The sequence below is a fragment of the Thermobia domestica genome, chromosome 1 (genome assembly GCF_964235325.1).
Source record: "Thermobia domestica chromosome 1, izTheDome1.hap1.1, whole genome shotgun sequence".
Taxonomy (NCBI): Eukaryota; Metazoa; Arthropoda; class Insecta; order Zygentoma; family Lepismatidae; genus Thermobia; species Thermobia domestica.
This window is the reverse complement of record NC_137454.1, coordinates 60,610,571-60,636,079: the sequence shown is the minus strand read 5'-3', so window position 1 is coordinate 60,636,079 and position 25,509 is coordinate 60,610,571. Positions and strand designations below refer to the sequence as shown.

Genomic DNA, 25,509 nt, shown 5'->3' with positions numbered 1-25,509 from the left:
ATGTGATCTAATATTATTTCAAATAAATTGATAAAATATATTCGAAGTCAATTAAATTATTTTCAGCTGAAAGCTACAATTACATTTTAAATTTGGCAAGGGGTCTTTGGCGCTGCAGCCACTATTCTTTTTAGATAGGCCCTGTGCATGGCATTACTCATTTCAACATTGTTTTGTTGTAATTTGCAATAGAATAAAGTTGAGGAATACTTACGCTGCTATCGATTGTGCATTGGATAATCTAGTGTCAAGGGGTGAAAAGTCTGTTCTTCTCAGTGGAATATCAACTCCTGATTGCGGGTCGTAGCCACCATAACCAGGAACTGGAAGAACAAATGGTTGTCGAAGCTTATTTGCAGTCGATAGCTCTTTGATTTCTTCAAGTTGTTCTTCCTTCAACTCTCTGTCAACAAAATAAGATTTTATTATATAGTTGTCAATTATTACTAAATATAAACTCATTATAGATCTTACTATAAGAGTAGATTATCTTCACGGCAACATTTTCTGGTCGAAAGACACGTGTTTGGTGGTTATAAAACCACATTGTCAAAACTTCGCCTTTTTTTGTTCTTTTACACAGAGGTAAAAGTGGATCTGAAAAGGTAGGGGGATGCATGGCGTCACGCCGTCTCCCGTGCCTATATTTGCACATTGTAATTTTATTTTAGGAAATGGGGAGACGCCATAGAAATTTTTTGAAATTGAGGGAACGAAGTCTTCCGTTCTCCTCACTTTTCCCCCTGCTTTTATATAGAAATAAAACTCAAACTGATCCTCGAAGCTATTTCAAAGAAACGGGAAATTATTTAGTTAAAATTAGTGTTACCAGATTTTTCAGAGAAGAAAATAAAGATTTTACTATTTGGGGGGGGGGGAGAGAAAGACACGTGATCTTAAGAATATGCATGTAACAAATTTCTCGTCTCGTCTCGAAAACGAGACGAAGTCGAGAGAACAACTGCATTTCCAAATTCGAGACGAGAAATATCAAAAAGTCTCATCTCGTCTCGATTCCCGAAAAAAATATGTCTTTTTAAATCAAAAATTGCTTTGTAGACCAGACATATAACACAGAAATGATAATTTTTATATTGAAGCTCATCGAATATCTAAGGAAAAGAAGAGAAAAATAAGTAAGGTCTAGTTATTTTGTTTGTTGTGTACATACACTGAGTTTCTTTCTTTTCCCTAGTATGATTGAATATACTACATATTCTGCAATTTACTGGCTAATTTATTTTATTATGTGAAGAATACTAAATACTAGAGTGTCAATTGAGAACCGAACCCTTGATTGTAGGTTCTCAATCTATCTTAATCTTAGGCTGATTTCTCATAGAGTATTGCGAGAGCAGAGACAAAAGTAAATTGAAAAAATAGAAAATTGATAATTTAGTGATAAAGAGATTTTAATCTTATTAGTTGTGATCATAACATGTATAAAGGATGCGCTTTAGATAGGAAGCAAGGAATCTGAGGCTGTCAGAAAAGGTTGATATGAAAAGAGACTTACATTGTGTTCGTGGTAGTTGAAGGCTCTACCTCTCTTCGACTTGTGTAATTTGTAAACGAATGGCAAGTCTAGAACTGAAGTATAGACTTGAAGCGTGGTTGTCTGAATGTAGAGGGTTCTTTTATATGAAACTACGGAATGCAATCCACATGCTTTTCATATTTTCTGGTTTGGAAGCTCCATGTGTATGACTAATAGAATGAAACAAGTTTTGGGCTTGTCTCAATAAAATGGATTAGATTTTGTAAACGACCTTGACTTAATTAATTCAATTCAGTCATTTGGCATTTTGCGCTCAAGCCAGCCTTAAATTATTTATATGAATTTACGAAATTTAAATTTTCATAATGTATAATAATTATAATAATATGGATTTTTAAATTTTGGTATACTAGAGTAAATAGTCGTTTCTTCAGTTCTGTAATACGACTGCAGTCGCTACCGTGTGATACATTACTTTTGCACCACGAGTATATACGTTTTAGTAAGTAAATTTATGATCGCATCGTATAATAGCAAACTTACTGACATTGAATAGGCCTACTCGTAGGTACACCTTTACTATGACCAGATTCTTTAATGATTATTTTTTCTTAATCCATTTTCAGATTCCTTGTATGTATAGAGAAGTATGTACATGTATATGGTGAAGTATTTACAGAATTGGTGAAATCAATTTTTATATTCCACTATGTAACCAAAAATTCTCATTGATTTAAATTTGAAAATAGGTTTAACTTAGTTTATTCTAAAAAATCATTACCATTATGCATTATCTGGATTTGTGATACAAAAATCCTACTTTAACGTAACTTCATTATTTATGGTCAGCTTTGGACAAAGCCATACTTTTGAAATTATTCTTAATCCACTATTCAGCCTCAAGTTGAAGCCACCAAAAATAATCAATTCCTTAGGAGTCCCCGTGCCTCAGTGATAGAGCTCTCATCTCTGCCGCCTGGTTCTATCCCAGTAGCAGCCAAATGATCTTTGTAACGTACAAAAATCTTGTACGTGAGTTTTCTCGGGGTCCTCCCGTTTTCTTTCACTTTCCTCACTCCACCATATTATATCCGTCTCCCTTAGCCTTGATATATAATCATGGGACGTTAAAGTAAAAAAATAAAATAAAATAAATAAATTCTTGTTCGTTAATGGATGCTGCCACGTAAGAGACCAATATAACGAATACCGACAAAGTTAATAGCTATTCAAATATGTATAGAATGATATTCCCCAGATTCTCCAGAAAAAGAAAATGCTGTGAATAGATTGATATTTACTAGGTATCAATTTCGAAAAATTTTCTCCTCTAGTTTTTATACTGTTGGAATACCAAATGAGCTAAATATCAATGGGAGCAAATTATTTTTCATATTTCTTATAACAAAATAAAACAGTTCACGATATTAATTAAAACTTTTAAGTAACTGAACAAGAAACAATACTTACAAAGGTTTTGCCTTGGGTAATTTCCTATATCGTTCCCAGAAGGCACACTTAGGATCTACTAGGTATCGATCTTGAACGCTATCCCAGATCAGGCTAGCTTGATGCCAACCATTAGGCACAGGATCCGGCGGCATTTCAAATCTCACCTACAATAAATATTTCTTACAAAGATGTCTGTCTCACAGATAAGAATAATTTGATTAATTTAACATAAACTTATGAAGTTTGTGGATTGATTCGCACACTGATAACGAATTTGTATGAAAATCTCCATCTGAACCCAATAAGATGGAAATAGAGGACAGAATCATGATTCATAAAGGCGGGAGTGATTGTAAAAGCTCGGGGAAGCCAATGATATGTTACATTTTCTAATTTCCTAATTTTCGAATAAATTCGAAAATAAAGTTCAACATTCATATGCAGTATAATGTAATTACATATACCAAACATTCTTCTTCTGCCATCTACAGGTACATTTCCAAAATTAAACTACCTACATACAGCTCTGTGGTTCGATCTCAACCTACTCCACCTAGCGCACTCTGATCAATTCAAACTTGGATAAGTCGAACAAGAGGGGGCTGCGGTGGCTCAGTGGTAGAGCGTTCAATTCTGGTGCATGGGTCCTTGGTTCGATTCCAGCTCGCGCCAAGTGAACTTTGTGGTGGACAAACACCATACGTGTGAGTTTTCTCGGGGTTCTCCCGTTTCCTCCCACTTTCTTCGTTCCACCATTTCATTCATTTATCATCATCACCGTCCCCTTTAGCCTACAAGGCATAAGTGTGGAACGTAAAATAAACATTTCATTTCATTTTCGTTTCGAAAAAGAGGATATTCCCCTTGAAAACTGTATTGAAAAGACTGATAAAAATAGTACCTAAGTCGAACATTTTACATGCTATTTTGATAATTCGAAGTAGTTTATTTCAATAATTTTTGATGGTGGACAGATTGCAAGCAGAAGAATGGAGTTTGGTTTTCAGTTATCCAAAGACAGCCGTAGAGAAAAGTGACATAAGAACAACCCATCTGAAGATGATAAATAAGACGAAGACGAATTAGTCAACGTAGTAAACAAACAGCAAGTGTTATACTCATTTGAAGTTTCCAAAATGGTTGAACATTTAAAATGATATATTCAATGGTAACCAAATGTTATTTATAACGTATTTCACGCGAGAAATAAGATTGAAGATTTTGTTGGACGTGTAAAAATGAATCAAATCGAAACAAATGAAAATCAGGAACTTCTTTGATAACAGAATACAAGGAACAACCTCAATTATGTATAATTAAGTCAGAACATATAATTAAGGTTCTTGCTCGGGAGCATGGTTATGTGTGTCACTTTAGAATATCTGACGTTGTAAATAATTGTTTTCCATGGAACATGCGGCTTAATTAATGTGTCAGTGAATGTCGTTTGTTGTTTGTGGTATTGGGTCACGCAAATAATATGCTGTCTTAAAGGTAAAGTATGTTGCATATGAATGATTTTCTTGATGTGCAGTAGTGTGAAGATATGTGTATTTGGACACATGGCGAAGTATCTTATTTTGAACAATGGGACATTTTATTTTAAAAGAACATTACAGTGAAAAGAATTACCATTCATTTTAAGTTAAATCACCTTTCGACTTTTTTTCTAAGTTCATTTGCCTTTGCTGTCTGTCATTTACTTCTTATGTTTGTAATTTCTCAATTAATAAAATAACAGATTGCTTCCCCGTCCGCATTCCTATCATCACCTTACCTTGGTTAATCTACAAGCATGCACTTTTTTCATCAAGACGCAAATCAGAGTGAATAACCCAGGATATGAACCCGGAAGGAACGCCATACAAAATCGATTGAAAGACTTTTGGAAGGGACAGTCGACATGGAGCGAGGGAAGAGTTAGAATGTAAACCGCGAGATTCATTTTGAAATTTACGATTGAAAGCCTTGCTCTGTCTTATAGAGCACCTTTGTTTCGGCTAACGGCAGATAGCCATCTACGACGATGTATTGCTTTTTGAAAAGAAGTTTCAAGTTTAACTAAAGTTGCGGTTTCCGTAAAGTTGGTTTCTCAGTCCGGGTTTCGCCGACTCTTAATCTTGGTTACTTGAACGGCCAGCCAACCAAACAGAGGGATGGACGGACGTCGGCCCGTTGGAGGAATCGCCAAGAGGACAACGATCAGACCTGCAAGTAAGTGCGAGTAGATTAACCTATCCTGAAAGTTACTCCCTTCTTGCCCCTTTTCACCCCCTTTAACATCACAGTCAGTTTCTTTTGTACGTGTTGGATTTTATTTAAATGCAACCCAGGTTGGATCCCGTACCTCATATTTTGTTAAATTCAACATATACGAAATCCTGGGCGCAACTTGTCGTTTCTGTCATCCCCAATCACGTCATTTATAAGTACATTATCTGAGCCTGCAGACCGACAAGGGGCGACTGCACAGTAGTTTTGATGGCTTGATTTTAGGTATTTAAAAATAGTTTTAGATATTTCGAATTTTGGACAATTCGAACTTTTTCGTGTCCCTTTGGATTTCAAAGTATCCAAAATTCGAATTACTTGAAAATAAGAGTTTTTAAATACCTAAAATCAAGTGAAGAAAACTACTGTGCCTACATGAAAAAAAAATACACAGAAGAGTAGCATAATTTGCATATAGAATATCATAAACAAAAACAATACTTATTCACTTATAAATTACATCATACATGCCATAAAAACACATAAATAGGGCACTACATATATTGGATAAACACACAAAACCTAATACCCGAGAAACAACCTTAATTATCTGTTCTTAAAGAAGTTCGTGATCCTCGATTGATTGGATTTGACTGTTTTTACAGCTTCAAAAAATCTTCAATTTTATTACGTGAAATACGTCATTAATAACAATTGGATTAAATTCATTATCGTCTTTAAATTTTTAATCATTTCAGAAACTTTATCTGGGTTTGGTATATACTGTTTGTCTGTTTCCACTTTATCATCAAACGAGTTGTGTTTTCGTGCTGCTCTTTGCTACTATCTTCCTGGATAACTGAAAACAGTTGAAACTGCTTTCTTCTGTTTGCAATCTGTTCAAAACCAAAAGTTATTTTGCTATGTTACTTCGAATTATCCAAACTGGTCGTTGAAGAGTACGATTTATATACTATTTTTACCATTGTTTTCAATACAGTGTTCAAGGAGTTCGAATTATTTAATATGTTGAATTATACAAGTTCGAATTAACGAGCCTCCTCTATAGATATATCACATGATTTGAAAATTTCAGTTTCTAATTTTTATAAGCTTTTAAAATCTATTTGCACTAAATTATACATTCTTTGAATGCAAGTGGCGTATGTAGAATTTCATCGAGAGATCCAGGAACTCAATCTCAGCTTTTCGGGAAGAGTGTAATATATATACAGTCATTTGCACAATGGGTCTATGAATTCAAAACAATGGTATACACAAAGGACGTTTCGCAGTTTAACCTCCCTTGAACAATATTATGGAAAAATAATAAAAAATACCATATATATATATATATAGGGTGTCCCAGGGGAAGGGGCAATACTTCGTAAAATGGTATTATGAGAGATTCTAAGCTAAAAGTTCATATGAACATAGGTCCTAATCTCAACGGTTTGAGAGCTACAGGTTGTGAACTATTTTTGACTTACTGTTGCTTATTACTCACCCTGTATTTATTCTACAGATGTGAGACATAGCGGATTTTAAAGGTGATGGAATTGCCTTTCCAACGATATGCAAATTGTGACAATGCTGTCTTTGGAAGAGAAGTTATTGAACGAAATTTGGAAATCATTGTTGCCATCCAATTCCCTTACGTAATCTTAACTTGCCCTCAATAAACAACCTTTCCAAAACACCATTGCCACATTTTACATACCGTTGGAAAAATCATTCCATCACCTTTCAAATCCGCTATTTTTACCTCTGTAGAGTAATTACAGGATGAACACTACGCAACGTAAAGTCAAAAATGTTTCACAACATGTAGATCTCAAACCGCTGAGATTAGAACCAATGCTCATATGAATCTGTTTGCTTAGAATCACTCATACCATCATTTTCCCAAAATATTATCCCTTCCCCTGGGACACCCTATATATATATATATATATATATATATATATATATATATATATATATATATATATATATATATATATATGTGGTATTTTTTATTATTTTTCCATAATATTGTTCAAGGGAGGTTAAACTGCAAAACGTCCTTTGTGTATACTATTGTTTTGAGTGCATCGACCCATTGTGCAAATGACTGAAGCATAATTTAAGATAAAACTTTGAAATCTAGCATTTCGGCAATAATCGGTGCAAATCATTATTTTCGGATTATCTGCCTACAGATGATAAGCTAAATAAATATTTTATAATGTTCTTGAATATGAGTTCTAATATTGCTAAGAAAAAGAAACTAGCGCAGGTTAAATCCTTCGCTGAGAGCATCTGTTACGCTATTACAGTTAATATCGCTATACGTCTAGAATTTACACAAGTTCTCAGTGTTATCTATTTCGTATTAAATAGTGAAAATTCTATTTTCATACACTCAGAAAGTAAAATGAGCAAGGAAATGCCCTGTATAAAATGTAAGTTCACATCCTCTAAAAGAGTGCAAATAAATTTAACATATTGTATGGGATAGCACATTGTGACTTGATACACGATATCCTCGTTCCATTTACGACTATACTTACTGTTGGTGAGCGCTGTGCAGTGGAGTCTGGTACTTTTCTCGGTGGTGACACTGGCAAAGCCGCTTCTTTGAAATATCTTTCCGTCGTAGTATTGTATATGTACTCATGCAGTGGTGAAAACTCATTCGGAAGATGTACTGCTGGAGGAAGAACGTCCATACTCTTAGCCCAAGGTACGATTGTTTCTCTCGGAGGACATTTTGGGCCCAGAGGAGGCATTTCCTGAAAAAACACAGATACTAGTATCGCAATCAGTCATTTTAATTAGTATAAACTTTTCATTTAATATTCATTAAATGTTCTCTATAATTACCATAATAAGTATTCTTACTTAATGTTTCCTTTCCTGTCTTGCGCCTCATCTCTTCTTGCTTCGGAAATAACACGAGTCTTTCAGCAATTCCAGACTAGACCAGATTACTACTTATCTGCAGAGTGAGAAATATCGTCTCGTTTTGAATTTTCACGGAAAAATGTAGCTAACTTTTGTAAATTACTATAATTAATTTTCATTCTCTAAGAACAACGTATCTAATTTGGAAACAAAGAGTAGTATTTATTATTTTAAGAGAACTTATTTATGTACATACGTACAATGCTAACAATGTCGTATAATTGTACTTAATAAGTATTCTAGATGGTATTTTTGCAATTTAACATTGTGTTGCACATTGCCATGTAAAGACCAACGTGTTGTTAGAATTGTTTGCGCAAAGGGTATAGTTGAAGTAATTAACGGGTCAAAATTTAACTTAAGGCTACAGAAAGCATAATTCATTACAGTTAAAAACTAATATCAGAAGCTGCTTAAAACCACACACGCATTCTCTCAAAAAGATACATATAATTCTGTGTTTATCTAACTTGCCGGTTGTTAACTTAGATTAACTCTGTTTCGGAAATATAAATTAACATGACACTAACATTGCATACATAAGTTATATTGCACTTAAACGATAAAATTAAAATATATTTACAAAGTATTTCGTACATTCTTTGTTTCAAATTATTCCAAAAAGTTACGTTTATTACGGTATACAGGTCCATTCCTTGGTTGTCCTTGTTGTTAGGGGACCATCTGTTACGGCCTACAGGTTCGTTCCCTGCTTGTCCCTGTTTGGGCGCCATCTATTACGGTATATATGCTCGTTCGCTGGTTGTTTGTTTGGTGCCAAATATAAGTGCAGAGGTTCGATTCCTATACGTCTCTATTTAGGCTTAGCGTTGGTTCAGAAATCATAACAAAGCTGACTATATAGCCACTAGACAGAACGGTTCGGAACACAGAGTTAGGATCAGAACATTCCGGCAAGTCGACGTCAAAGGCAGATTATAATTTTCTCTCTAATGCCGATACAGTTCAATAGTACAAATATTATTATGTTGTATAGGCATTAATTTAGCGATGCTCTAAAAGAAAAAATAAATCCTTTTAGAGCTTAAAATATAGATTTAGACCAAAACGAGATGTGTGGTGACATTACTTTGAAAGTATACGTATGATTTTGCATTGTAACTTTAATTAACATCATTTGAAATTTACTACACTGACACAAATCGGATTACACAATAGCACTTAGATTTAACCAATTGAAATGTGATAATGCAGTCTTACACTTGGCCCAATACTTTGCATTACGATCACGAAAGTCGCGGGTGTCACGAGCTACCAGTTAGAACTCACTACATTATTTGTTTTCGTTGTTTCACAATTTCGCTGGTCACTTACATGAATATGGATGAAAGATTTCTGGGTGATTCCATGGATGTGCACTCAAAGTCGGAAGATTGGTTTTCCGTGTCTTCCCATTTCATGTCTTCTTTTTAGATGGTCTTGCAATAACTTACAAGGGTAGTTCTGAAGGCTTCTGGCTTGTACCGTTTTTTCATTTTTCTTATTTAGAATAATGTTTTTAACTATATTTTTGCTGTTGATAGATATGTAAATTTATGTAAACAACATAGTACACTTGATTTTCGTTACACTGTTAATATGTAACATCAGTAATAAAAATGTACTAGTTTCTAGGCACTATATGGTTGTGTGTTGTTTCTCGTCTTTGTATCAAAGTCAGACTAACCTGCTTCTTCTGCCAGCCTGTTTGTGCTTCTATCCCAAATGGAAAATCCCCGTTTTACTCGCAACGCAAGCAACTGATGCAATAGCTAATATTAACAACTAGCATATATTGCCCGCTTCACTGGGTTGAAATAAATAATTTAAATGCACTTCTTTGTACCTTATATATTTTATTGCCATTAATTTTTATGGTTTATTGCAGCAAGCATATTTACAGTTCTTGTTAATGTTTGGGAACGTTATGATGTAGTGACAGACTTTTCTCTTAGTTGTAAATTAAGGGTAATTCATGTTCTACTACTGCAGAAATAACTAATTTTTTCGTAATTCAATTAGTGTCACTGTTCATCTCGGCGACCGCAAGAACTATAGATTCAACACTAATATCGGTCATTTTTGATCATTATATATATATATATATATATATATATATATATATATATATATATATATATATATATATATATATATATATATATATTCCCTCTCCCATGTTGCGGGCCATGGCATCGGAAGTGTCACCGTTCATCTCAGAGACTCCCAAAAATGTGGATTCAGTACTAATTCGGTCATTTTCAATGATTTTTAAGTATTTCTTCCTCCCCTCTCCCAAGTTGCGGGTTTGAATTTGGATTTAAACGGGATCGAAAGTATCACTGTTCATCTGAATGATCCGAAAACTATGGATTAGACACTAATATTGGTCATTTTTGATCATTAATATACAATGTGTTTGAAAAAGAACTCCCTAGTTTTAATGTGTCCTAGAATCTGTACAAAGTGACATACACTATTCTAGTTTGTGGTGTTTGATTCATCAACTCTCCAAGTTTGGCTCCCCTGCAGTTGGCAGGTCTGCATGACCTTGAGACGGCACCAGTGCTGTTTTTACTCTGTTTCCTCAGTTCACTCCAAGCAGGCGTGCAGTGCAGAGCTACTCAGCAACAATGTGTACTCCACAACAGAAAGCGCAGTGTGTTATCTGGGTTGTTTAAACTGAGTCAGTTATAACAGTGCAACTTGATTTTAGACGGCAGTATGGTGGTGAACAATCTACAGCAAAATATCCGTCATTGGCTAAAGTCTTTCAAGGAAACCGGTAGTGTTTTAAAAGCAAAATCACCTGGTAGACCGAGAACTTCTGAAGATGTTGTTGAACAGATTCGTGTTTCTTGTGTTCGGAGCCTGAAGAAGTCATTGGCAAAACGTAGTCTACAATTAGGAGTGCTAAAGATAGTGTGTATGATGTTGTACGTAAAAGACTTAAGTTGCGCGCCTACAAATTGCAACTGATACATGAAATTAAACCTACTGATAAAATCGAAAGATATGAGTTTGCTGCTGACTTTCTACATAGAATTGATGATGATGTCATTTTTTTAAAAAAAGATTCTCTTTTCTTATGAGGCTACATTTCATGTCAGTGGAACAGTTAATCGTCATAACTGTAGAATTTGGGGGCAGAGCATTCATATGAAGTTATTCAGTATCAACGTGACTCTCCCAAACTTAATGTCTGGTACGAAGCCCCGACTTAACCCCACTGCACTTTTTCTTTTGGGGTCACATAAAAAATGTGTACAATGAAAAGATCAGAGACATCAATCATTTACGGAAAAGAATCGTCGCGGTGGTTGGAACAGTTATACCTGAAATGTTGGTGAATACGTGGCGAGAAGTGGAATATCGTCTCGACGTTTGCAGGGTCACAAATGGATCCCACGTTGAAGTCTACCAACATTAAACAACACTTGAAGGAATTACCTTTCATGATATGTACTCATTGATGTAAGTTTTCATTCATTTCCCAATTAAATTTATACTTAAAACTAGGGAGTTCTTTTTCATACACCCTGTATATAACTCCCCCTTTTCCGTTCTGCGGCACACGGCATTAGAATTGTCACTGTTTATCTTAGTTACTCCTAAAACTATGGATTCAACACTAATATTAGTCATTTTTGATCTTTTTAAAATGTTTATCCCCCTCCCCCACGTTGTATTCTCCCTTCCCCAACTATCAGGGCTGAACTTGGATTGAAACAGCATTAGAAGTGTGACTGTTTCATCGTCAAAGTAAGTAGCCTAAAGTAATCCCTGCCCCTAAACTCATGTATGTTGAAAATTTGATTGAGATTTGTCGGGTGGTTCAAAAGTGATGAAGTCACAAAGGTAGACATTTTTACTTTAATTTTTTCCATATAGATCTCCCTCTCCCCTACGTTGGCTCGTCAAAGTGAAACGATAAAAAACACCCAAGGCCCGACCCTCATATATGTTGAAAATTTGATCGAGATTGGTTGGTTGGTTCAAAAGTTAAAAGGGAAATTACAAAAATGTTTCTAGATTTGAACCTCATGTATCTGGAAAATTTGATTGAGATCGGTCGGATAGCTCAAGAGTTATTAAGATATAAAATAGTCACTTTCACTCTTATATGAATTGATACCCCTTATATATATATCCCCTTCTTCTCCTCCCCTACGTTGCTCCGTATGATTTAAATTATAAAAACGATCCCAGGCTTGAAACTTATCTATGTTGAAAATTTGATCAAGATTGGTCGAGTAGTTCAGCAGTTATTAAGTTTTATTTATTTTTTATACCCCTCCTTCTCCCACACCCCTCAGTTCAACCATTAAAGTAAATATCCTAAAACCAGCCCAGCCTCGAATCTCATCCATGTTACAAATTTGATCGAGATCGGTCGGGCGGTTCAGGAGATTTAGAGTCACAAACATAATGATTTTCAATTTTATATATATAAATGAGACTGTTCATTGGAATACACTGCGAAGAGATTTTCTTTCTTTTTCGACATATAAGGAGTTGGGAGCGATTTTTATCGCAACCATTACACATACACACATACAAACATGTATGTATATGCTTGTGGAGAATTCTTAGAAATTTTCCATACGATTTTTATTTAACAAGTTAAAAATGTTCACTGGTTTCTTATGGCATTGACAATAATGTCATATGTTGCTAGAAGACTCAAAGTTTGAAATGACTTCCTTCCTAGCCACTTAATTCTCTATACGCCTATAATGGTATTATACCAGAATCCAGATAGGAAAAATCCGTAAATTCTGAAAAAAGAAACTTTTAAATCGTTTTTTATAACAAGGCTCGAGAAAATGTAAAATTTTGGTGATAACTGTTTTTTGTTTAGCAGTTCTTCGTTACACGGTCGTTGTAAAACTAAATTTGAGTAGCAAATTCTATAGGCTTACAATATCCTGTTCTTGTTTCAAATGGTTACATACCTGTGTTTGTTGTCAGGCGGCGAAATTCACTCTGAGCTCCCTTCGAACAAATAGTCATTCTCAAAGAAAAGAATTTTTCTTTTTTAATGAAAGCAAAGACGTCCTATTCTTTAACTGCGGGTTTACTTGTTTAAATTATAGATCATAATTATTTCCTTTTCACATGAAACTGTTTGACTAATTTAACTATCTCTATTGCTCATGGAACCCGCAGGTTCATGCAGCATTCGCAAAAGCGTTGCATTGACTTCTATTCTTAACTAACTGGATCAGTTTCTAGTTAATTTGTACTAATACTTTTCGAAGATCCATCTTAATATTGTCCTTCCACTTACACCTAGGCCTTCCTAATGTCCTTTTCCGATCGGATTTCCAATAAATGTTGAAAGCTTGGATTTGAATTTAACGTCGCTTTCAGCAGGGAGATTGTATGAGACGTGGACCTACAGCTTAATGAGATCCGAATCGTATAAGTTCCCACCGGGAATGGAACCTTGGTCTGCTGCGTGCTAACCAAAAGTGTATAAACTAAGCATATAGTCAAAAGGAAATCGAAAATCTTAAAAGCGTTCCTATTTTCGTCCATTCTGGCTTCATGACTTGCTCACTTGCTTCAAGGATTAGTGATTCTAACAGGTAAACGGTATAGATTGCAGTTCCTCGTTATGAATTGTAATATAATTTTAAGTTTACTGTTACAGGCATTTTATCTATAATTTAGAATGGTTTAACAGAATTGAATGAGTTTCATATACAGTATCTTACAGATGAGCGAATGCTATATAATAGGTTGCCAAAATAATTAAATTTCGTTCATACATTCGACAGATATATCTGATAGTAACATTTTGCAAACTGCTATTGATAGTTGCATTTTGCATTTTGTAGTGGACTTATATTCTTTCCATTGGCGGATCCGCGAGGAAAGCTATGGGGGCAACTGTCTCCGCAAATGATACATTTTTATAGAAGTATGTATAATTTATTGCGCTATTTTATTATGATTTGATTTTGTTTCAAAATGGTTGTTCATGTAAGTCCCATCTCATTGGAATTACGTAAAAGCTCATCCCATTTCCTCTCTTGAAATCACATTCGTAATATTCTATCTCATTGTCAGCCTAGGATACATGAAGAGTATTTGTATAGAATTTCAAAGTTTCTCATCTAATAGTTTTGGAGATATGAAACACGGCAAGAGACAGTGTACAAATTGACGAGAGTAACAAGAGATTTCTATTCTGTCGAAATTTTACTCTCTCTAGAGAAGAAATTTTTCATCGCTGGCAGGGATCTCTTCCCCGTCTAGATTTTTTCGAGTGATCCTGAAGTCAAATCAAACTAGCAAACTCTAGTGTTATTGCAATTTAGGATACAAGAAAATTGCTTTATATTTCTACAAAATTTCAAATTCAAACAGTTTTGGAGATGATTGTAATGAGTAGTATAGGTCTGAAAGTTGAACCATAGTCTTCTTTTTCATTAAATCCTATTGCTATTGAACAGGAGCATTGCATAATAGTTGTATTTGGAGCAGGAAATATTAAACGTTAAAGTGCATTAAAAGTAATATATATTGAAAGAAATTATCTAGAGTCATGTATGAGTAGAAACCTATTTGAAACTGACTGAAAATATCGAATCTGGAACGTTTGAAGGAAATAAGTTTGTACATCTTTGTATCCATTCATAGACCTCCAATTTTTCATCATTTTGAACATCTCTTTCCTTCTCCATAAATTTTGCACATTGCACGAAGAATGGATTGAAATTGAATCACCTTTAACATTTCGGACTTACGGAGATTTTAACTCGAACCTTGGTGAAAAAACAAGGTGCGATAATCAGTTGCGTAAGCTGACCGCTTATTTAATATTGCACAAAAACTCTTAACCAGTTGAAAATCTTTTATCTAAGACTAGTTCGGGTATTAAAGCCTGTATCAAGGGGCTATCATTAGTTTAGTTACTCATTACTTTCTTCTTTAAATCAGATAGAAGTCAAATAGGTCTTTCTCAATGAGGAAAAAGCCTCAAAATATTCTTCAAGTTCAGGTTGAGGTTTCAAAGTTGGTTTCGGAGCCTAGGATAAAAAAAAAATACTTCATCTTGTAATTCTTAAATTGTGTAAAGACCTTTAGGAATATTAGTTAGATTTTGAGATATTTTAAAGCAAAATATGCTTACCAAACGTAGTGCAATCGTAACTAGTACTTTAATTTGTTTGAAAAGATGAAAAGAACATAGTGAAATCTCAATCATAAAGTTGGTGCGTGAAACTAGTGTCCTATTAAAGAATACGGAATTTGTTGGACAAATTATTCCATTTTTGATGCATTATTCTGTGTCGTAATTAAAAATATATGGAGTTATGTTTCGTTATTAAATAAAATGATTATTTTACGATGTATCCTTAATATTCGGCAAATTGCATGAAAAAAATAAACTTCTTGTGTTTTATTCCTTTTGCATAACTCTATAAATTTTGATTTTTAAACTACAAAACAGTTCATGTGAAATTTTATCATGTTTGAATCAATACATAATTGCTATTCATTTATCTTTCGTGAATTTTTTTAAGCTCATGCAATGATGTAGTAATTTGTTTGGACAATCACCAGTAGAATATAATTTATTGTTATTAGGATGTCAAAAATGTTAATTTGTTAATATTGAGTTTATACGGAATAAAAGTTGGTATAACAAACGTGATAGTATTGTATCACATATAAGTAACATCGCTTATCAACTATGTAAGCAAGATGCAACCTTCTATTGTAAAGGTGCACAAAAATCAGTTTTTATTAAAACATTGTGGCATTAGATAATGATATTGATTTTGAAAGTAAACAATATCTACCGTTGAATATATTACATACTAACGCATTTAATGATTTATGTTTTCATACCCCTACTAGTAATAATATTGCTTTAAAAATCAGAGTGTGCATTTCGTAATGGACAATCTACTTTTTTTCTTTTTCATTTATTTTTGATAATTATGATTAAATGCAACTTGATCATTATGTTTGAGATTAATCTCATTGAATAATTTGCAATATAGTTGAGAATTTTTTGCGTTTAATATGATATAAAAAATAAAATATCTACATACTGTATATCCGTCTTCTTGATAAGCATCCCTGTTTCTAAATTATATTTTACAGTTTTTATTCATTTTTATTTGTTTTGGAATGGCCAATGTAAAGACATCAAAGGTTTTGATTTTTATTGATAAACACGCACACTCAATGCTATCTCGTAGAATCAGTACTGTCGAGGTTTATTACAAGTCCGGCCGATAGCTGTACACTTTTAGGTAATTTGTCGATGGGATATATTCCACATAGATTTGCACAAGTCACTATATCACGAAGTAACACTTTAAATGTTTCATCAAGAAACGATTTTTAACCACAGTGTGTGCGTTTTGTTAATGTATACCTTGTTGTTTATGTGTAACATACGAGTATACCTTTATAAATTCACCGAGTAATTCTTCATGCACCATACAGCGGCATTTATCAAAATGGTGTTTATAATGTGCACACTTAGACACATGAAAAGCTAACGACGAAAACTTAGGGCACTGGAAGTCCTTGAGATTTGTAACACTCCTCTGTAAAATTGTTTGCAGAATATTTTGAATATTCTTGCCGTACGTATAAATGGTAGAAACATTATTGCAATACTTTTAAAGAACATTTTAAAGATTAAAATGTATTTCTCCTTTATACCAGGTAATACCGCATGATTTGTCTGATGAATGGTGATAAAATTGTATTAGTGACTCCCTTAATTCGCTTATATGATATGAGTGTTTGTTTATCGAGCTTTGTACAAACGCAATATCAGGACTGATGATAGCAAACTCTTTTTATAATGAAATCACTTATCATCATCAACATGAAATACGGAGAAGTGCATTATAATAGGCATCGTACTCAACTGAATGGATTTTAAAATGTATTGTTTGTATTAATGTTTCGATATTTAGAAATTTGAATAAGGAAATCAAACAGTGCATATGTTATATGTTCATTTAAATTTTTAGAAAAGGATACTTTAAAATTGAAAGGTACATTTGGCAAAGGTCCGACATGCAGTCGTCTAACGTGGCAGTAGGAAGAGTACGCCCGTACGGACAATTTTCAGAAGTAATAGTATGTATATTATCCTTATAATGTAACCCAGTACTCCAAACAGAAAATTGTAAGTCAGAAAGTACAAATTATTTTCAAAATCAGGGGTAAGTGAATTGAGAGGAAAATATTTTGATCCGACCTGTAGTTGAGATTAATTAAGTTAAAGTGTTGGAAATTTAATAGATTGTGATCTGAATTTCCATTAAAGACCTGGTGGAGATGAAATCAATAACCACACCTTTAGGAGCGTTGCCCAGGAAAATATTATCAAGGTTAAATGAATTAACATGTGCAGGAATTGTGTAAAATCTTGTTTGAACTTTGTAAGAGGATATTTCGTTGTATCTTGAATCAGTTTAGTATTTATTTTCATTGTTAAATGTGGAGAAACATCTATATGATGTAAATACAGAGTAACATCTTCAAGTTTAACTTTGTATGTAGTGTATGCAGCGGACATTAAACAAAAAGCATGTTTAGTACGATGTAATTTTATACGTAGATCTACTTTATTTCCAATTGCAGGTGGTAACCCGTAATATCTATATAGCATAATTAGAACGTTTCTAACATCTTCATTACCCACTTCCAATGTGTTCAATTGATTACCGGTATCTTTGTACCACATACCTAATATTAAATGTGTTTCAGTGGCATCACGTGAATAATATAATGTTTCAAGGTATGCACGATCAGGGCGAAATTCTGATGATGAAGAAAATTAATTTATCATCTAATGAAATGTCAATTTGACTAACGTAAAACTATTTGCTGGTGCTACATCATTTTGAAGTAAAGTGTATCGTCAGGTTGTTGCTTTATATTTGACATGAAGATATGCTGTTTGAATAAATTCAACTGTTTCACCGCGAAAAAATTCGATAAGGGTGTCAGATATTAATATTGAAATTGAACGATAATCTTGTTTGTGTCATTGGTAAATTAAACAAATCAAAATCTTAGTACATCGTTCTACACTAGATTAATTATGTTAAGACATTATGAAAATACATATCTTTAACACTATTTGTTTTCTTTCTCCTTTTTGTTTTCTTTTACTACTTTGTCCATTCCTACGTTTTATTGGTGGTTTGAAATTAGAATCATAGGAACTTTACGTTTTCGTGTCCGTCTCTTACTGCTATCAATTGGTAACTATCCAGCTTTGTTAACAGTTTTTGTCTATTGTTTCATTTGTCTCTTTTACACGCGCAAGAACGCATTCTTTAGAGGTTTATCTTATAACATATCACTCGCTACTTGTATTCCAGTTTGAGATGCTTGACGTCCTACTGCTTTAGCTCTATCTTTAAGAAATTGTTATGCGAAACGGAATAACTCTTGAAAGACACTACCTATACCGTTACCTCTTTGATATATAGGTCCTGAAGGGTATTGTAAATCATATCTGTAATAACCTCTTAAGTTCATTAACATTTATTATTTATTAGGAGAGCGTTTAAAATGAAGTGTTACATTCAATGTACCAGAACAAAATGGTAACGATCTTTTAGTAGCATCTCAATAGTATTGAAAGAAAATTTTTCAAGTGGCAAATAATGAATATCTTCAAATGTTATTGTTCGCACTTTACCATATTTAATATTAGATATTGTTGCAATACGTAATAACGGTGCTTTCGTATCTCCTAAAAGCTGATATTATCTGATATCAGTACAAGTAAAAAATGATGAGGATATCCGATATCAACGTAAAGTTATTTAAATCCATAAGAATTAAGTACAAGATTTGATTTTTGAGAAAATCCTCACTGTAATGCTAATTTTGATCATAGTGAATGATTCAACACGTTCCCTACATTCTACTTGTACATTATTTTATACATTCAATTTTATATATTTTGATATTTAATATATCGATTACGTGATGTGTGGATGGGTAATATCTACTTATAATTTTACGGTTCATCTTTTCTACGGTTCATCTTTCATAATATACTATATTGCATTTTCTTCATCAGTAACGTTATAACATGTTAAAGGTGCATGTACTTCATCAATCTAATACCAATCACTTTCTGATAATTAAATATTATTTTTAGCTGATTTATAAAATGTGTTGGATTATTTTTAGGACATACATCAGATCTAGCATTTGAAACTAATGTAATGTAAAACCTATCAACTAAACTTTCAGAAATAATTATAATTTAAAATGAAGTGTCACGTTTGTAGTTTTAAATTCAAATGACAATTTTAAACCGTTTTCGTATTTTAAGTTTACTTCGATCGTGTTAAAATATGTTTTCCCAAATTTAATATAATGTGGTGTGTGAAATACAGAGCATTTAACATGTCCATGTTCAATATCATGCGCACTAACTTTACGAAATAATGGTCCAATATTTTCTTGTTTAACAATATAAACACAAACCTTATTAATACTTGATATAATCCAAGTCACATATAAATTTATCACCCGTTAATTATGAATTTCTTCATTTGAAGCTTTTGCAAATACTAAGTGATGAAACTCGATTGAATTTTTTTTCATAAATATTGTAAACCACATGTAATACCAATCATACAATTATATTTTAATTTTAAAGAATGTCTAATAACAATTTGATTTTTATTTAATACTTTAATATGCATACGAATTCAGGAATCATTTGCGAAATAAAATGAATGGAAGTATAATAACATAGTGATGTATCAATATCACTGATTTCAAGTTCATCATAAATTATTGTTTGAATTTCTTTTTTTCCATGTACATTATAAATTTTAAATGGAATATTAAGTTGCGTTGAAATTACATAACAAAACTTTCAGACGTAAATACATGCTTCATTATCATTTTTGACAACTTCTAGCTGTTTCTTTATTCAAAAATTTGACAAAGGATCTGCCTAATTTCTAAGACTTTATTTTAGAACTTAATTTCTAAGAGGTCATGGCATACATCTTGTCATAAATGATTTTTCTGTTATGTAACTAAGTTCTGACTAGAGGTACCCTAAAATTTTCGACAGTTTTAGTTGTTTGACACTCGATAATTGGTCTAAGGTTCCGGAACAATCTAATTTAAGACTAAAACTTAGGACCTAAGCTGTTTGAGATCACAGCATATACCACTGTAATTTTTTGGTATGGCTCCGGGGAGAACAGCTAATTAAACATATGACCCCCTAGTCTTTGCTAAGAGGGACAATTGAAATATACCTTCCTGTCCAATTGCATTAGTCAAATATTTTTTGGCTTTAAGTAGGAACCGAACCATTTTATTTTGACTAAGGGTACATCTCATCAGGCTCTAAGGCAGATTGTTCTCTTCTTAAAATTTTACCATTTCGTCCTTTATGGTAGTACGGAGAACATTTTGTTCTTTTGTGTCTTGTTTTTCAGGAGACATGAAGAAGACAGAAAAAGTTTTGTAAGTCTTACACCATTGTAATGTTACCTTGGACATTTTTCTCACCCTTAAACAAATATGGAAGCTGACTAAATAGAAGAACGAAGTACATATTTCAAGATTTATAATCCTCCAATTTATCTCCTTATGATTTTCACACACACACATTATATATATAACATCGTATTATTAAAAGTTAACGTTCATACCACAAATAGAAAGCTGTTCTATCTTCCCTGCAAAGATTGACAATAGAGGTTGTTCGCTAGCAAGTTAATAGTGGTGGGTAGATTGCAGTTTAGCGTCCCTTTCGGATCCGAAGCTATTTGAGATGTAGTCCTAAAATGGAATCTGACCTATCATAATGAGTTCAAATTTTTCAAGAGTTCTCAACAGGGAAGTGAACCAGGATTCTGTACAACAAATGCGCGTGACAAACCACTAGATTAGCAGGGAGGGATAGCTGTAAGCTAAAGATAGAGGTTTGTATTAAATATATTTGCACATAATGATAATATTTTCTTATGTTGTATACTTAGTATTCTCAAGCGCACATATTTTAAATACACTCAGTCGCGTGTTTACAATGACATTAATGTTTTTTTTGTATCACGCATGGTACTTGGTTTTCCTAATATCATCGAGTTGAAATAATTAATAACAATAGGAAAGAAGTCACTCATGTCCTGGTATCTTTTCGATATTTTTCACCATGTGCTGGAATCTTTTCCACCAGTTGGCTGTGTAACTAAGGAAACGTCGAAGTCACGTCCTAGTATCCTCCCAACGTTTGGTTAGAGGAACTCACAAAACACTTTTGTAATGTGTTGGTATCCTTCTAGCATCTAATCTGATGAAACTGAGTAAGTACCTTGGGATGATTGCGATCATGTTCTGGTACCCTTCCAGAATTGGTAGAACTGAGGGAACATTTCGATTTAAACATATAAACTTTAGATTACGAAACAACAGTCGTAATTATTAAAGTTTTAAATGCAAGTCCATAATGTTCTGGTGGAACTGAGACAATATTTAAGACCTGGTGTCACCTTGACATGTGTCTAATGGTACTACATAAGTATTTAAACTTGTGAATTCTTGATTGTTAAACAAATGCGTTTATCACTGGTCTTAGTTACAACTCGATCATGTCCTGGCAGAACTGAAGAAATACATAAAGTATGGTATTCTTGTATTTCTCTGGTACAGTACAATTGAAGAAACAGATTTAATCTTCTAGACACAACGGAGCAAGAGCAGTAACCATTAGCCCCTTCGAGAATATACTAAACCACTTGAATGATTGAGTATCCTAGCGGTTACCTGGTGAAACATTTAAGTAAGAATTGTTGCAGCCATTCTTCATTCTCGGCATTCGTCTAGTGGACCTGGGAAAATACGTAAGTCAAGATGGTCCCATGAATTCTTGATTGCGAAACAAGAGTGCTTAACACTAACCTCCTCGGTCATGTCTTGCTACCTTTCAAATATTCGTTTGCTGAAACTGAGGAAGTACTTAATTCACAATGGTTGGCCTCATGAACTTTTGATTGTTAAACAGGAGCGTTAACCACTAGCCACTTCGGCTATGTCCAGGAACCTTCTGTACATTCGTCTAGTATTCGAATACAAACTCATGAACTCTTGATGCAAAGCAAGAATTGTGGGCTCTTTCTACTTTTTGCAGCATGATTAGTTTCTAAAAATGATAAGTGTTTAGTTTTAGTTCTGAGATTTTGACCTTATAACTATGTATCGCACTGTTTCCGGTATCCTTATACTCTTGCTAGCATTTTATTGTTATTACATGATTACACTCATATATACAGAAACTGAATACGTCAGTCTACAAATTCCCACTTAGTCGATGCTTCTGTCAACGGTTGAGTAGAAGGGAATCAGCTGAAAGAATAAATGTCATTTTTGCAACAAAAAATGTCAGATAAAATAAGGCAAACATCTTCACCTCATATACAGAAAGTGAGCGCTGCTTGACCAGTTGTTCGGTCGTAAATAAAGTTGGAAGTTATAGAAAAATGTTAACTATCATCGAAAGTTATGACGCTTGACACTATGTTAACGTACTCTACGACTCACACTCAAAGAGGATTATTTAGTGAATATATTAATACTGAATACATTAATACTTTAATGTGAGTCCAATAGTTCACCTTCCTCGAGTACATCAGACGAACAAAAGTACGAATACTATGGCCTTTTACCCGACTGAAGGAGTATAATAGAGACATAGAGCGAAGAAGTTTATCTAAATGGCTTTACTGAGATTATTTTTAAGACAACAGTAGTTTAACGGTTAAAGAGAAAGAAAATTCAAATTAAGGGCAAAGAGAATTTCTTTTACCATATTCTGTTACTGGCGAGAGATATTGTGAGAAAAATCCCTTCACTGCATTTCGATTCCTTACTATACGCCATTATTCTTACGTCTCATGCCTCTTTGCTTTATTACAGTTCTACATGTCCAATATTGGTAAGAAATAGGCCTATGTCATTAACTGAAGTTTTGTACGAGTAACAACTGCAAACAATGAGCAAAATTTAAGATTTAACATACAAATTTAACAATGAAATTTTCAATGGCCTGTTACCCAAGCCAAACCTCATATTACTAATTCGTATAAAATTAAATTGAATATGTTGAACGAATACTTTACCTTCTTAACTATCTTATCATGAGGATTTGTCTCAATGATTGGCTTAGGAGGTAGAAACAACCGATATGGGAGATGTCCATCATTGTAGTTCCGCTGCTGAAGAGTAGCAGAGTCCACTCGAGTTTTTGGAGGCGGATAAGTTTTCACCTTTTCTTCTCTATTACGTGGCCATGTTTTAGCGTTTTTATAAGGAAGATCGTACCATATGAAAGCGTCGTTATAAGTGCTTAAATAAGGAAATTTTTCTTTAAAATTATAATCAGGTTGCATGATTAATACATGGAACACGTTGCAAGGAAACAGCAATAATAATAACTATTTTAGATGAAAAACAATCAAAAGTTACGGTTTAGAACAATTCGAAAAATAAAAATATACTCTACCATTATATGTAGATTTCTTTGAGTTTAGAGCTAATATACACTCTGTTTCCTACTCAAAACTGACTACACTCTGTAAAGAAAAAATAGCGACACCTCAATTCTCAAACTAACTTACCCAGAAAACCATAATTGCAGCCTGTTAGAAGGGGAATAGAAGGAAATGAAGAGTGGGATAGTTCATTTGCTTTATCTGTGACATCTGTGGTGTACGACATCACTTGCCAATTGTTTGTGTATCTCTAATATTTTCGCTAGATGGCACTGAGTGCGTCTCGTAAATTATTGTAGTGAGAATTCTGCATTGCATTTCTGATGTGTAGGCTGAGGTAAATAGCATTTTATGATTGGTCTTTGTTTTCTCACTGTTTGGAAAGTATCAAGTGGCAATATTGTTGTTATGCAGAGCTGTTTTTGTGTGATACTGTTGCTACATGTGGACTGTAAACAAGAAGGATGGGTAAGAAATGTGACTTGTCGCCATGTGAACAAGATATAATTCTTGCTTTGCACAGCTAAGACAAATCTCTAAGAGAGATAGATGGAATAGTAAAAATCTATCATTCGACGGCAGGAAGAATAATTCACAAGCGGAAACAGCATAACAAATCGTTCCTTCGTCAACAGAGTGAAAGAAAAAAGAAAGCATCAACCAGAGCAGATCGCTAAATGAAATCAATAGCACTGCAAATTTAAGGAATTATTTCCCCAAAAATCGCTTCTGTAATTTGACATAATCTTGGAATTGCAGTTATTCGTACAACTTTATTGTCTTGACTGCGTAAAGAGGATATTACGAAGAAGAAAATACGTAGAAAGTCGAAACTGACAAAAACACAGAGGACTTCAACATGTAGGTTTGTGAGTCGATATGCAACTTGGACTTATGACAACTGGAAGCACGTCGTTTTCTTCATTGAAAAGAAGTTTTGCATAGTGGGAAACGATGGGGGAGTGAAGTTGTGGATACGAACGAGCAAGGAACTTGACAAGGATTTTGTTTAAGAGATACAAATATTCAGTTACTGAGTGATGGTATGGGCTTCGTTCACCGCTAAAGACGTCAGAACAATGAATATATGTGAAGGATCGTTTGATGCACGAAAATATCTTCAAATTCTGGTACGTAATGTTTTTACAACAGCTAAAGATGACTTTTCTGAAGAAAATATGTATTACTTCCTTTTCCAGGATGATAATGCTTCATGTCACCGAGAGAAAATCGTTAATACATGGTTCAAGAATATGACTATTTAGAACCTCATGTGGCCTCCGAACTCACCTGACGTGAATCCAATTGAAAATTTGGGTCGATATGAGAAGAAGATTCAATAGACAACTATCTCGAATAAAATTAAATTCAAGGAACAGATAATCCGGGTGTGATTCTGTGAAATCGAGGTTGCATTTTCAATAGCCTTGTTACCAAAGGACCCCGATGATTCGCTGCACTGCAGAAAGCCCATGGTGCACATACAAAATATAGTTTGCTGTACTGTACTTCCCGATGTTCGTACACAATATATCTTACTTACCCTTAAGAAGTTCCATTTCTTGTTTTCTGCTATTGTTGTTGATCTTTTTCACTTTTATGTATAACTCTTCCTATAAACGATTTTGCTCAAAACACACATAGCTACTTATATATGCATATAAATTCACTAAATTCATGTCAAAAGCCTGAAACTGTGGCGCAAGTATTAAGAATGAACTGCTCATTGGGAATATGCAGTGTAGTATTATCAGAAAGTCATGTAAAAAATCATATTGGTTAATGTATGTTGCGAAAATCATATCAGAGCAAGTGTCGCTATTTTTTCTTTACAGAGTGTAATATCAAATAAAACAACACAATGTATGGCTTGTTTTGTGT

At 33.7% G+C, this 25,509-nt stretch overlaps 1 protein-coding gene across 1 annotated transcript in view; it reads right to left on the bottom strand.

Moving 5' to 3' along the window:
• Positions 1-23,554, bottom strand: part of LOC145666066 (uncharacterized) — a 28,306-nt gene extending 4,752 nt beyond the window's left edge. The window contains exons 1-4 of the mRNA XM_081733163.1: positions 23,257-23,554; positions 7,714-7,935; positions 2,969-3,114; positions 215-403 (exon numbers count right to left, since the gene is read on the bottom strand). Coding sequence (XP_081589289.1) covers positions 215-403; positions 2,969-3,114; positions 7,714-7,935; positions 23,257-23,526 — 827 coding nt within the window. The 5' untranslated portion in view covers positions 23,527-23,554. The remainder of the gene's footprint in view (positions 1-214; positions 404-2,968; positions 3,115-7,713; positions 7,936-23,256) is intronic.
• Positions 23,555-25,509: the final 1,955 nt, after the last annotated feature.